This window comes from Vigna umbellata, chromosome 11 (assembly GCF_029865625.1).
Source record: "Vigna umbellata cultivar VRB3 chromosome 11, Vumbellata_1.0, whole genome shotgun sequence".
NCBI classification, from domain to species: Eukaryota; Viridiplantae; Streptophyta; class Magnoliopsida; order Fabales; family Fabaceae; genus Vigna; species Vigna umbellata.
The window spans coordinates 9,962,702-9,976,849 of record NC_142175.1 but is presented as its reverse complement, the minus strand read 5'-3'; the positions used below and the strand labels follow the sequence as shown (position 1 = coordinate 9,976,849).

Genomic DNA, 14,148 nt, shown 5'->3' with positions numbered 1-14,148 from the left:
AATAGAACTTGACATTACCCTCTTGTATTGTCTGTCTTGTATGTGTTTGTCTCCTTCTTATGTAGTAATAATAATCTTATCAGTGTGAATAAATAAAGTGGATGATGAACTAACAGTTAGAGTTAGGAAAATACTTTGGAAATATAAGTGATTAGTTTTGGTATAAAGCCTTTGTTAGTTTAGTATAATTATATAAATGTCATATTTTAATAGACTATATTAGTATATTTTATATTTTGAATTATCTGTTTTGAATATTATTATTAAATATTTTACTTTATTAGTTTTACGTTCCTAAAATGAATGTTATCGTTTTTCATCAACATTATATATAACTTTCTAAACTTTAACTTCTATTTCTTAATAGATTATGAAAATTGTTAAAGGTAAATTTTAAATAAATTAATATTTTTTATATTTTATTCATATAGGTATATTTTATATTATAAAAAATTATATAAGATTTTAAATTATCTTTAATATCCTAAAAAATAATTAAATAGTTATTGTTTAATCTAACATTAAAATAAATAACTTAATTTAAATTTATGTGTCAAAATTATTTTAAATATAAATATGGTAAATAAAAAACTACAATATACATAATACATATTATATATATATATATATATATACACACACACAAAATTTTGTTCTATTTATATGTAAGTATTATATATATAAAATGAAATATTTGTTTTCATATTAAACCTAACTCAGCTTTCTCTAGAAAATAAATTAAATTAATAAAATATAATAAATGACAAGATAATAATATTATAACGTCCCAAATTTACTATGAGTATATTAGCTAGTATATTAATATATAAATAAATACCTATTATATATATATATATATATATATATATATATATATATATATATATATATATATATATATATATATGGGGTTTGCTAACGCGCGTACGCCTGTTTTTCAGTTGGTACATTTTAGCAATGTGTACCGGATTTTAGTAGACAAAAATATCCTTATATATTATGGATTCCAAGTTTTAAGGTTAAGGGTATTTTAATTCTCAAAACTTAAAAAAAAAAAAAAAAAACCCCAAACCCTTACTCGCCTCTCTCATTCTCTCAATCCTTTCTCTTTCATCTCTCTCACTCCAACCTTTTCTCTGTCATCCCTACTGTAGTCCCAATTGAAAAAAATCAGAAACACATGCCTTTAAAAAATTTTCCTTTGCAAAGAGTTGAGTCATTGATATATTCACCTTCAAGGCAAAGGTTCATTCAAGATCTCTTCAATTTTACCATCTTCACTAACCTCTCTAATTTCATCATCTGTATTTGTTGAATCATCATCTCTAAAATAATCCTCCAGGCCAATTACCAATTCTTTGGGATGTCATTATGCTTCTGAAAATTAGATAAAATTATATACGACAAAAATTATAAAATGAAAACTTATTATAAAGTCATTTTTTGTAAGAAATTGTTTAACAACTGAGTGTTTCTGATTTTTTTCTTAGCCAATTACCAATTCCTTTGATGTCATTATGCTTGTGAAAATTAGATAAAATTAGATAAGACAAAAATTATAAAATAAAAACTCATTATAAAATCATTTTTTGTAAGAAATTGTTTAACAGCGAGTATTTCTGATTTTTTCCAGATCAATTACCAATTCCTTTATGCTTGTGAAAATTGGATAAAATTAGATAAGACAAAAATTATAAAATAAAAACTCATTATAAAATCATTTTTTGTAAGAAATTGTTTAACAGCGAGTATTTCTGATTTTTTCCAGGTCAATTACCAATTCCTTTATGCTTGTGAAAATTGGATAAAATTAGATAAGACAAAAATTATAAGATGAAAACTCATTATAAAATCATTTTTTTGTAAGATTGTTTAACAGAAAAAAGAAAGGGTTGAGAGGAATAAGAGAGGTGAGTAAGGGTATGGGGTTTTTTTTTTTTTTTAGTTTTGAGAATGAAAATTATTAAAATGCCCTTAACCTTAAAACTTAGAATACATGATATATAAGGATATTTTTGTCTACTAAAATCCGATACATATTGCTAAAATGTACCAACTGAAAAACAGACGTACACGCGTTAGCAAACCCCTATATATATATATATATGAGTTTTGTTAACTTATTTTAACCTATTAAAGTATATCAAATTTTAGTTAATAAAAAAAATCATATTCATAAAAAAAAGACATACTTTAAACGGAGGAGTATTTTAATAAATTTTATTTTTAATTTAAAATAAAAAAATAAGAAATTATTTAAATACTCTTAATCTTAAAACTTAGAAATCTTAATATACGAGAGTATTTTTGTCAACTAAAATTTAATACAATTTAAGAGGTTACATAAATTAGCAAATCATATATATATAATAAAACTTTAAACACATTATATTTATATCAACGTATCTAACTAATCATGTAAATTTACATAATATTACTATATTGTAATATATATTGTAATATTGAGTTGTATCCTTAATACCTAATCAATCTATTAAGCATCTCAAAATGTTAAATTTTTCTAGCAACTTTAAAAAAATTTAACCACCACTAGAATAAAATTTGAGCTATAAAACACAATTTAGAACTTCTTTGGGAAGCAAGTTACTGATATTCAATTTGAAAAACACCTATTTTAAAAAAATTTAAAAGAAATTACAATGAATCCAATTATACAACATTTCTTATAAATCATTTAAATCCTCGTCTTAGCAAAAAGTAAATTCCAAATAACTTATTAAAACCATTCCAATTAACTTATTAAAATCATATTAAATATTATTATAAACTTTAACATTTTAATTATGTTAAACTTTCAAAACCTAATTGATCAGTGCATATTTATATCTATATTTATGTTTTAAAATTTAAATTTTTGATGAGATTCCTATACTTAAATGGTTGATTCAAAGTAAATTTGTAACAATTAGATTTATTGGGTTTGAGAAATCAATATGCTTAAAATGTAATTTTTAAGTGCATAAATTATGTTTAATATTTTAATGTTTATTTGTGCAGTTAAAGATATAATTTTATTCATTTAAAGGGCAATTAGAGGAAATTTAAAGGATTTTTCTATAATTTTGAAAGATTAAGAAGAACATAAATGAAATTTCAGAGACAATTCAATTAATATTTAAAGATAACTAATTTAATTTGAAAATATAAACAGGAAATATCTATCAAATATTCTTAAAAATTGATTAAGTCTGTTAAATATTTGAAATATATATGATATAAGATAAAATATCTTATCAACCGAATATTCAGAGTCAAGACCCAATCAAACCTATATAAAGAGACCTGGAGGAGGAAGAAATCATAACTCATTCATTCGCTCAAATTCCTCCACTGGAAGCAATCATCCACCACTCCTCTCACTTTTATTTTACCATGTATTCTACTCCATTCATGGAAGGCTAAGCTTCTAGGGCTATTCCACTATAATTTCACTATGGATCTTGAGGTTAAGTTGAATTAATGTATTTGTTTCTTTTGATTATTGATTTGAGTTATGTTTCTTCTATTCCTTTCATCTCTCAATCAAGTTATAAATAATGATTTTTGCATCATAAGGTGTTTGAATCTACATGCATATTGATCATATGAGTTCAATGATTTCTATGTTTGATTGAGAATGTAGTTTGATTGAATTTAGGAACTTTCATTTGATTAAACATGTTTTTGCTACTAATTAATAATGTACTTTGATGGGTGGTAAGAATTTAATTGAGAATTTACTTTGATTAATTAACTTTTCATTTGATTAAGAGATTTAAGAATATACATGATTAAACACAATAGGATGAATTGAAAATGTACTTTGGTTGAATTAAATATGAATAATCTAGAAAGGTCTTGCATTTGATTGAGAATCTACTTTGGTTAATTGTATGATCGCCCTCAAGTTAATTAAGAATGTACTTTAATTAATTTGATACCCCAAACAATAATCAATTGAACAATGATTTGTGGAAAACTGATGATGAATCTATCTTGAAAAAATAGTGGAATTAGCCTATTTCATTCTAATTGTTTCTAAGTTTCTCATTTGTTTTTTAATTAAACTCACGACATTCTTCAACATTAAATTCATTAGGATAAATTTTCATTCTTATTTTTAAAGCGTTCCACAACATTTACTAACCTTTTGAGGGTCTTCATAAGAGTCAAGAATTGAAAAACAATTTCGTATTCGTTGGGAAACAACTCAGGGTAACTTTAACCCTATATACTTTCTTGAATACTAACTTGGCAATACCGAAGTTGCCTTATAAAGTAATATTAATTTGATAGCTTCAACGACAACATATCAAATTTGGCACCGTTGTCGGAGAATACAGTTAGTATTTTGAATATTTTGATTCTTATTTTTATTTATTTTCTCCTAACACATATACATTTAATTTAGTTTGAGTTCTTTTGTAGTCTTTAGTTATTCTTATTGTTAGTAAAATCTTTGTTCTTGTTTTAATTAATAATTTTTCTTGAGAAGTATTTGAGGCTAGTTTGAAAATACCTTAGTTAGGAAGGACTTGATATTTAAGTTGTTCATTGTTGAAGGGAGTAAGACTTTGTTAGGTCCACTCTTAGGAAAGAGAGGAAGGGAGTAAGACTTTGTTAGGTCCACTCCTAGAAAAGAGAGATGCGTCACAATGGACCACTTAATTACCAAGTCTTTCCTAGCCAGAGTATTTTCAAACTAGCCTCAAATACTTCTAAAAAGAATTCTTAATTAAAACAAGAACAAAGATTTTGCTAACAATAAGAATAACTAAAGACTACAAAAGAACTCAAACTAAATTAAATGTATATGTGTTAGGAGAAAATAAATAAAAATAAGAATAAAATATTCAAAATACAAATTGTATTCCTTGGCAATGACACTAAATTTGATATGCTGTCATTGAAGCTATCAAATTAATATTACTTTACAAGGCAAATTTAGTATTATCAAGTTAGTAGTCAAGAAAGTAGATAGAGTTAAAGTAACCCTAAGTTGTTTGCCAACGAATACGGAATTGCTTTTCAATACTTGATTCTTATGAAGACCCTCAAAAGGTTAGTAAATGTTGTGGAATGCCTTAAAAATAAGAATGAAAATCTATCCTAATGAATTTAATGTTGAAGAATGTCGTGAGTTTAATTGAAGAACAAATGAGAAACTTAGAAACAATTATAATGAAATAGGCTAATTCCACTGCTTTTTCAATATATGTTCATCATTGGTTTTGCACAGATTGTTTAATTTATTATTGTCCAGGTTTCAAATTAATTAAAGTACATTCTTAATTAACTTGAGAGCGATCATACAATTGACCAAAGTAGATTCTCAATTCGCAAGACCTTTCTAGATTATTCACAATGAATTCAACTAAAGTACATTCTTAATCAAATTCTACTGTGTTTAATCATGTATATTCTTTAAATCTCCTAACAAAATTATAAGTTAATTAATCAAAGTAAATTCTCAATTAATTATAGTTGAAATTCTTACCACCAAAGAAAGTACATTCTCAATTAATAGTAAAAACACGTTTAATCACATGAAAGTTCTTAAATTCAATTAAAGTACATTCTCAATCATACCTAGAAACCCTTGAACTCATATGATAAATATGCATGTAGATTCAAACACCTTATGATGCAAAAATCATTACTTGTAACTTGATTGAGAGATGAAAGACATAAAAGAAGCATAACTCAAATTAATAATCAAAAGAAATAAATACATGAATTTAACTTAACCTCAGAATCCATAATGAAATTACATTGGAATAGTCCTAGCAGCTTAACCCCCATGAATGGAGTAAAATACATGGTAAAATAAAAGTAAGAGGAGTGGTGGATGATTGCTTCCATTGGAGGAGTCTGAGTGAATAAATGAATTATGATTTCTGTTGATAAGATCTTTTATCTTATATCTTTATATCTTTCAAATATTCAATAGATTTAATCAGTTTTTAAGAATATTTAATAGATATTTCTTATTGATATTTTCAAATTAAATTAATTATCTTTAAATATGAACTGAATTGTCTCTAAAATTTTATTTGTCCTTTTTAATTTTTCAAAATTGTAGAAAAGCACCTTAAATTTCCTCTAGTTGCACTTTAAATGAATAAATTCTAAGTTCAGTTGCAGAAATAAACATTAGAATGTCCAAAATAATTTATACAACTAAACCCGATAAATCCAATTGTCACAAGTTTACTTTAAATCAACCATCTAAGCACAAAAATTTCATTAAAATTTTCAATTTTAAAGCATAAATATGGACATAAATATACACTCATCACCATCAATCATTTATTATTATATAAAAATTTATTAAAATAAAAAAAAAATAAAAAAATACACAACATAAAAACTACACCAAAGTTATAATAAAAGTAATTATAAATATATTTCTTTCATACATATAACAATCTAAAATACCATTTTTTTCAACCATTTAAAATATACTGATATAAACATCAACCACCCTGACTACAAGTTTAAGCTTTCTCTTGAAACTTCCAAAAACCAACGAAAAATTAAATAGATTTAGAAAATCAAACCCCATATCAACATGACTCTTTCTTAACCAATTGCCTAAAAGGGAAAGAAAAAGAAAGAAAGTCATACACACTCCTTAATAGAAATTGAATCAGTTACTAAAATTTCAATTATGATTCACTAACTATACTTCTTATTGAATATTTGAGGAACATGAACTAATAAAACTTTAATAATCTGTTTTTTCTCCAAATCTTATAGAATTTGGAAAATTTGAATTCACTAAAAAAAAAGTAAAATCCTTATTAAAATAAAAATAAAGCAAATCTAAATTTCTATTTATTTAAATTTATATTTAAATAAAACTCAATACTTACAGGTTATCATATATTACAACAATATTGGATAAGATCTTTAAAGAAACTTAAAAAACATAACAATTAACACTTATACAATAATATATGATATGATAATTAAGAAACTTAAAAAAAGGATAACATTTAACTCTTTATTTGTACAACAAGTAAGAGAGAAAAAACATTAATGTATCAAGCTTTTAGAGTAAATTTTTAAATTATTCATTGCTAACCTTTTTTATTGATAATTTTATAAATGAAAATAAAGTAATATTTTGGTGGAGCAGCAAGGAGAGAGAGAAATATTAATATATTTTTTATATTTATTTTGGCGCCTGATCTTATTTTTGAAGCTTCTTGGGGAAGCTTTGTCACTGCAAGTAGTGCTGGGCTAGTTCGCCTGCTCGCTCTTCCCCCTTATCTCTATGCATTCATTTTCAATAATTTCTTTTCAGCACTTCTCTTCTCCGTCGCCGTCGCTTTTGCTGTCGCTCTCCCTATTGTTATTTTCGTCGCTGTCACCGTCGCCGCCTCCTTGGCTGTCGCTTTGCCAATATTGGTTCTCCGATGAGAAAATCCACCAGACTTTCCGCCATCGGCCTCGTACAGGCTCCAGAGCCGGTAAGAACGGACAAATTCCACTTTCAATTTGAATTTGAATTTGAATTTATGTTCAATTCCGCGCTCACTTTCAGAAGAAGCCTTTCAGCACTCGATTTTCGCTGAGGTCGTTCGCGAAGCGCGTGCAGCTGCTCACACCGGAGCAGAGATCCGCTATTTCGCGAACCGGCTTCGGGAACCTTCTATCCGTTCCAAACCACTGCCTGAACAAGGTGTTTCTCACAGAGCTAATGGAGGCGTGGAGCAGCGGGAGCCGCGCGTTCGTGCTACGCTCCGGCGGCGAAATCCGAATGACGCTGCTGGACGCAGCGCTGATCCTGGGCCTTCCGGTGACCGGTAACCCCGTGAACTTGACAGAACAGGAACCCTTCTCCGATTTGGAAGAGTCGTACGGAGCAACGAAAGTGAAGAGGAAGGTGGCCATGAGTTTTCTCGAGAATAGGCTCGATTCAATTGGGGATGCTGTGAGTGATGATTTTGTGCGGAGCTTTTTGCTCTACACAATTGGAACGTTTCTTGCTTCGAACGACGGGAAGGTGGATTCGCAGTTCTTGCGGTTTCTCGGGGATTTGGGGGAGGTTTCAGGGTTTGCTTGGGGTGCTGCTGTTATTGATGATTTGTGTCAGTGGCTGGATAAGAGAAAGGAGCAGAATGTCAAGTATGTGGGAGGTTGTCTTATCTTTCTTCAAGTAAGTTTGTTTCACAATGTCATAATTTGATGTGAAGAATATTAGCTACAAGGTATTTAGTTCGTGTTGGTACTTAACATTAAAATGTGATATATTTGTGGACAAGCTAATTGGTTTTTCGAGATTTGAAGTACTTCGTGTTTGAAAGTAAGAAATTTTGCTTGAGAAGCTATAACCATTAGCTTTTAAGTAAACGTGAAATAAATTAAAAATTACATGTTAAATGTGAAAAGAAACACGCAAGTAATAAACATACTATAATTGCGGTCGCAAAGTCAATGTTTTTGGGAGTTTGCAATTTTATGTAGTTTTATACAATAAAAAGAATTGCTACTACAACCACGATTTAAAATCTTGTTAACAATAAAATGCTTTAAATAATGATTTGTAAATGTTTTTCTTTTGATCATATCTATGAGGTGTGGCTAATTTTCAGTTTTTAATTTATTGAGTAATTGATATTTTGATCGTCTATATTTGCAAAATTTCATTCGAGAGATGGAATTGTAGTCCTCCATGTATTTAGTTAGTATCAATTTAGTCCCAAAAAGAACTGAATTATAGTTGAAGGTTAGTAAAATGGAGATATGGTGATTTCATATTTCAGTGTTTTCTTCTCTTCTTTTCATATTTAGATAGTACATAGAAGCTATATGTATTTTAAAATTTATGTATCATGGGCCATTGACGCAATCTTTTTTCTAGCTTTTAAGACCATGAGTATGCATTAGTTTTTGGTTGGAAAAGATGTCCAGATCAGTACTTGTAAAATCTCATTTATGTATGCTTATTTGATGGAATTCAAGTTTAATTTTTTTGGTCTATGGCTAGCAGACATGGTCCTATGAACATTTTGACGTAGCAGCCAGGCCACAACTGCAAGAGCATGATATCACCTTTCCTCGCATGTGTCGATGGGATAATATTAAATCTAACCAAAGACAACAGGGTACTTCATGGTTTAAAGAGCTGGATGATGATCAGGTAACTTAGAAACTTGCTTACAAATCTGTTGAGTGTTGAGTTTCATTACCGACTCCTTATATAACAGAAGGTTGAGAAAACTTACGTCTGTCTTGACGCTCTGTCATTTTTGAGTTATATCAAGTCCTTATTTGTTTATTTGTTGAGTGTTTGGGTTATAGTTCCTTTGAAAGTAACCTACATTTTTGTTTTCAATTCATTAACGTTGTTGCTTATTAAAGTGAAAATGGATGTTTGGTCCTTCGTAACAGCAATTCAAACACACAGTTAATGGTTGAAATATTGGAGCATCTCTCTTCATCTGTCATTTATGATTTAGTATGAATATGCATGATTTTGGTGTTTGAATTGAAGACAGTGACGTTGGTTCTATTTGTATCATCGATGCCCTGATTAAAAAAGTGGAGGAAAGAAAACGGGTTATAAACTTTTAGTTCCTTTTGTCTAATGTGCAGGTAATATGGAAGCTTCAACCTACTTCTGGAGAGTTGCAAATAGAGATAATTAAAGAAGCACTGGAGTTGATAGGTGACAACAAAGAGCTTCGAAGTGCAGAAAGCCGTTCGACATGCACTCCATCTAGCGTGAGTTATGATATTTATTTTTATTTCTGGTACATGTGAGTTTGGCTCAGGGTTATTGCAATTGAACTTTCAAATGCAGAAAATGCTCACCATAAAAAACTTATTTATTTGCACTAAATAATGAAACAAATGTATTTTCAACATCTTTGGGCCATTTGATTTTGTTTTAACTGCAGGAGCCTGCAGTTTTTGTTTGAACTGCTGGTGATCCTCCTGCTCCTAAAAGTTTAGGGTTAGCAGTTTGCTCCATTGTAAGGTTAGTGCAAGCCACCTGCCACAGCAAGCTGACTTACCATTCACGTTTGCCACAGCAAGCTGACGTACCATTCACGGTTTGGGTTGACGTAGGACGATCTTATTTTTCCAGCCAAACTTTAATTTACATGGTTTTAGTTTGAATTTTAAATATTAATAAAAACGTTCACATGTTTAGATTGAATTTAAAATATTTATCTATCTTCTAGGGTGTTATATTTTATTTTCTATTTCAGTGTTCATATTTCGTACTCTCTACTGATTGATAATTGGGCATTGGCAGGTTTCTGATGTAGATTCAGGGTTTCGGCATAGTATCAACGGTGAGGTATGTAGAGAAGACGAGGATAATATGGAGAATCAGGTAGTGGAGGACACTCCCACAAGGTCGAGCACTAGTCATGAAAAATGTAGAAAGCAGATCAATCTCGGGAACTTGGTAGTGTTGGACACTCCTCCAAATTTAATCATCTGCGACAAAGTACGTGGAGAGCAAGAAATGGATCCTGAAAATCTGGTAGTGGTAGTTGAAGGTTCCCTCACAACTATCAATATTCCTGATGAAGTAGGCGGACATAAAGAGTTCAACGGTGAAGAACTCATGGTGGTGGAGGATACTCCCCCGGATTTAACAATTTGTGACAAAGTACGTAGAGAGCAAGAAATGAATCTTGAAAACCTGGTATTGGTTGTTGAGGATACCCCCCCAACTATGAGTTTTTCTGACGAACTCGGTGGTGATCAGGATTTCAAGTGTGAGAAACTCATTGTGGAGGATTCTCCTCCAAAGTTGAGCTTTTATGATGTGAGATTTTATTCTACTTTAATCATTTGGGTCTGGTGATAGATTATTAGTCCTTAGTTTTTTTCTTTTCCACATATCATTAACTTTTTTGCTTAGCAGGATGATATTAGACAGAAGAATGTTACGTTACAAGAGGAAAACGCTGAATTCAAGATGAAACTAGGCCAATTAATGGAGGAAAATGAACTTCTCCGTACGCAGATTTTATCAAATATTCAATTTGAAGAGCAGAACGATGAGTTAAAGAAGGAGCTGGACTTATTGAGAGAAGAAAACCGAATTTTAAGATTGTCACTAAGTAGTTTTCTGGACCGAATGGATGGACATATTTTGGATTTCGAATCTAATACAACTAATTGAGTGAACATGCAACCCTTGAATTTCACCCCATAACTTAACTAGCTGCTTATAGAGCCAGAGCTGTAACAACCAAACAACCTCTGAACTTTCAGACGTTGCTGCAGCCGCAACATTAGTTCTTCCGCGAACTATAGATTTTTTGGGTAAACAAGTGTGTACACATATTATCCATTCTAAGTTAGGTGTGAACAGTGTTAGGAGGTTTCATTTCAGGTAAAAGAACGTTATATATATTGTTAAGCCATGGCATTCATGTCAGGTAAACAGGACTATTTATTTTTCTTCTTTGTTGTATATAGTTGATTGTGCATGTACTCTAAACAGATGTCGGAGTTCAGATGGTATAATTATGCTTTTTTTTGAGCATTATGAGGCAAGTCACTGCTAGCTTCGCCTGGTACGTTCATTATGTTTTATCAGCAGGTCCATCTACTACTGCTACTAGCCTTTTCTTGTTACTCAGAGCACATTGCTAGGCATGGCTTGAACAGGAAGAAATCAGCAATGGCACCCAGCGGTGGAAGGTGTCCTTGTTTGATACTATGTAATTCAATGGCCTGCGGTATATAGGTCTGTGTTTGGGGCGGATATATGCGGTGTTTTTCATGACTGGGCAGCGCATTTAGTTTTGTTGTGGCGATGAAGTATGCTGAATTGACGACACTGAGGGTTAGTGTGCTGAATTTTTAATAGTGATACTTGAATGGCATTGTTGGATCTATGATTAAAGCATTTGAAGAATCCAATCATTTTCCTTGAAGATTTGCAATAATCCATGAAGACTTAGATATGTGTTTGGTTAATTTGATTTGATTAGGAAACCATTGTATGTTTTCTCTTATTTAGGTTCATCTTACATTGCAATATTTGGAAAGCTTCTCTGAATGTATGATCGCTTTTTCTGGTTATAGGTGGCAGTTTTTTTAATTTATTAAATATGTTTTTAATACGTTAACATATTTTTGTCTAGTTGTAAGAAATATTCGAAATGATTATATTATCATTTTAATAGATTAAAATTATGAGTTATTCTGATCTAATAATTTTAATGTAATATGTTAAAAAGAGCTTTTAATGAATTAAAATCACTCAAATTGTATTGAATTATGTATTTTAACAAGTTAAAATAAGTTGTTTCAATTTATTTTACTACTAAGTCAAATTAGTATATTAAAATCTAACTTTAATTCAGTAAAACTCTAGTAGTTTTTGGCAGTCTTATTTGAAGATTCTCTTTTAGTTAATTAAATTAAAGGTCTTTCAATACATTAAAAATGTACGATTGGATTCTACACAACTCTCATTTCAAACCAAAAGACTCAACCATTCTTTCTGAAATCAATTTATCTTTTAAAAGTGAGTTGAAAATCTTTTTGAATTTTTTTGAACAATTGTGATCAACATCTTAATATGAAGAGAAATCGTAGTTACTTGAGTTTATTTATTTTTAGGGGATATTGCTTTTGTTTCTATATTCATTTTTCAAATATGTGTATACTTTTTGGACAAGGTCTTTAGGTTAGTTTTGTAACAGGGTGTTATAAGGTGTGAAATCAAAGTTGGTAGAGTTCAAGATTTGGATTTTTTCTGTAGTTTACTTTCAATACTGCGGTTGGTTGTCTGTTTGTAAAACTTTTATATAATCTTCCGAGTTTGGTTGGTGCTAAACAACTATATATAACTTGATATAGATTGAACAAGTATAAAATTTGCTGTATTGAGATATCTTTCTATATCTCTCGGTTTCTTGTAATTTGTATATCTTTAATTGAGTGCATTGTTTTGTGTTAATAATATTCTGCAATTGAAAAATTTAACAAGATTTTTCTTTTAAAAATTTGCAAACGTTATTCTTAGTTCAATTCATTCCTCTTAAGCGTAACTCCTTATAAATAAGGCATGACCTACAAGTTTTTCGTTGTAAGGCTATGGTATTTGTGATTAGGGATGTATTCGTTGTTTTTGTTGAGTATCAGGTGAAGTTTCTAGAGGCTGTATTTTGCAGGAATTTGTGATGGGTTTCAAGTGTTTGTAGGTGTCACTATTGGCGTGGGTGGTGATTTGATTTGATGTAATAAAAGGCAAACATAAAATAAGATGAGATTAAGGATTTAAGCGAGAATAAGTGAGTTATTTTAGTTATACGGGTGAAGGTGGTGTATATGAGGGAGGCAAATTTGTCATTTTAATTACTTTTAGATATATTAAAACTAGAGACAAAAATGGTCTCAATTTTCTTAGAATTGCTGATATTGTTTCAGATAAGTGTTGGCATGACCTTCCAATGATTTTAGAGGAGTTTAATTTTTCATTTATTTGTATTAAATGGTGTTTGCATGTGAGTAAGGTTAAAAATATAGAGCAAGTTTAAATAAGGCAAATTTAACTTTACATATATAAATAATAAATGAATTTGTTTAAATATATTCTGATTTTGATGAGGAATTTTCGTAATGAGTAGGTATAGGATTAAATATGGATAATATATATTTTTGAAGTTGGATATAAAGCAAATAATCATTCTGTTTCATTACCACCACCGTTGGAAGGGCTTAAAACAATTGTTAAAACATGTTTTTAATGACAATTCTAAGACCGTGAACATTGCAGCCACAGTTGGAATTGAGAGGAATCGGTGATGATTCGTATTGTCGTCATAAGTTTACAAATCAACTACTATTAATGGAAACAACCATAGTTAAATGCATCACAAACTGCAATAGTAACAAAACCATCTTAGAAAAGGTCTAAAATAAAGTCGAACACATATGACGACAATTAAGGTTTGAATTTTTTTAATGAGCTTTGCATTTGTGCATAAGCCACAATCATGCACAAATCTTTCAAAAATAGATCTTGCAACTCTAAATAGTTCAATAAACATATAACAAAATTTTAATGTTTTAAACAAAGTTTTATATAAAAGTAAATTTTAATGTTTTAAACAAAGTTTTATATAAAAGTTTTATGAGTTGATATGTTTTAACTTGTTAACT

The 14,148-nt window shown here is 29.5% G+C and overlaps 1 protein-coding gene across 5 annotated transcripts; it reads left to right on the top strand.

The window, feature by feature from the left end:
* The first annotated feature begins 7,200 nt into the window (after positions 1 to 7,200).
* On the top strand, positions 7,201 to 12,060 carry LOC124824099 (uncharacterized). Of its 5 annotated transcripts, none has more exons than XM_088101448.1 (6): positions 7,201 to 7,475; positions 7,556 to 8,164; positions 8,999 to 9,148; positions 9,604 to 9,732; positions 10,271 to 10,792; positions 10,889 to 12,060. In XM_088101448.1, the coding sequence occupies exons 1-6, from the start codon at positions 7,422 to 7,424 to the stop codon at positions 11,150 to 11,152; spliced, it is 1,728 nt and encodes a 575-aa protein (XP_087957574.1). In that variant the 5' UTR covers positions 7,201 to 7,421; the 3' UTR covers positions 11,153 to 12,060. The 5 variants fall into 5 exon arrangements, with proteins under 5 accessions (XP_087957574.1, XP_087957573.1, XP_087957575.1 ...); XM_088101447.1 differs by having other exon boundaries at positions 7,553 to 8,164; XM_088101449.1 differs by having other exon boundaries at positions 7,202 to 7,475; positions 7,564 to 8,164.
* Positions 12,061 to 14,148: the final 2,088 nt, after the last annotated feature.

What these genes read in the sequence shown, in the direction of transcription:
- LOC124824099 (XM_088101446.1), top strand. Translation starts at nt 7,422, where the DNA reads ATGAGAAAATCCACCAGACTTTCCGCCATCGGCCTCGTACAGGCTCCA. An exon ending in AAGAGCTGGATGATGATCAG is followed by an intron (nt 9,149 to 9,603) that starts GTAACTTAGAAA and finishes TCTAATGTGCAG; the next exon opens with GTAATATGGAAGCTTCAACC. An exon ending in CAAAGTTGAGCTTTTATGAT is followed by an intron (nt 10,793 to 10,888) that starts GTGAGATTTTAT and finishes TTTTTTGCTTAG; the next exon opens with CAGGATGATATTAGACAGAA.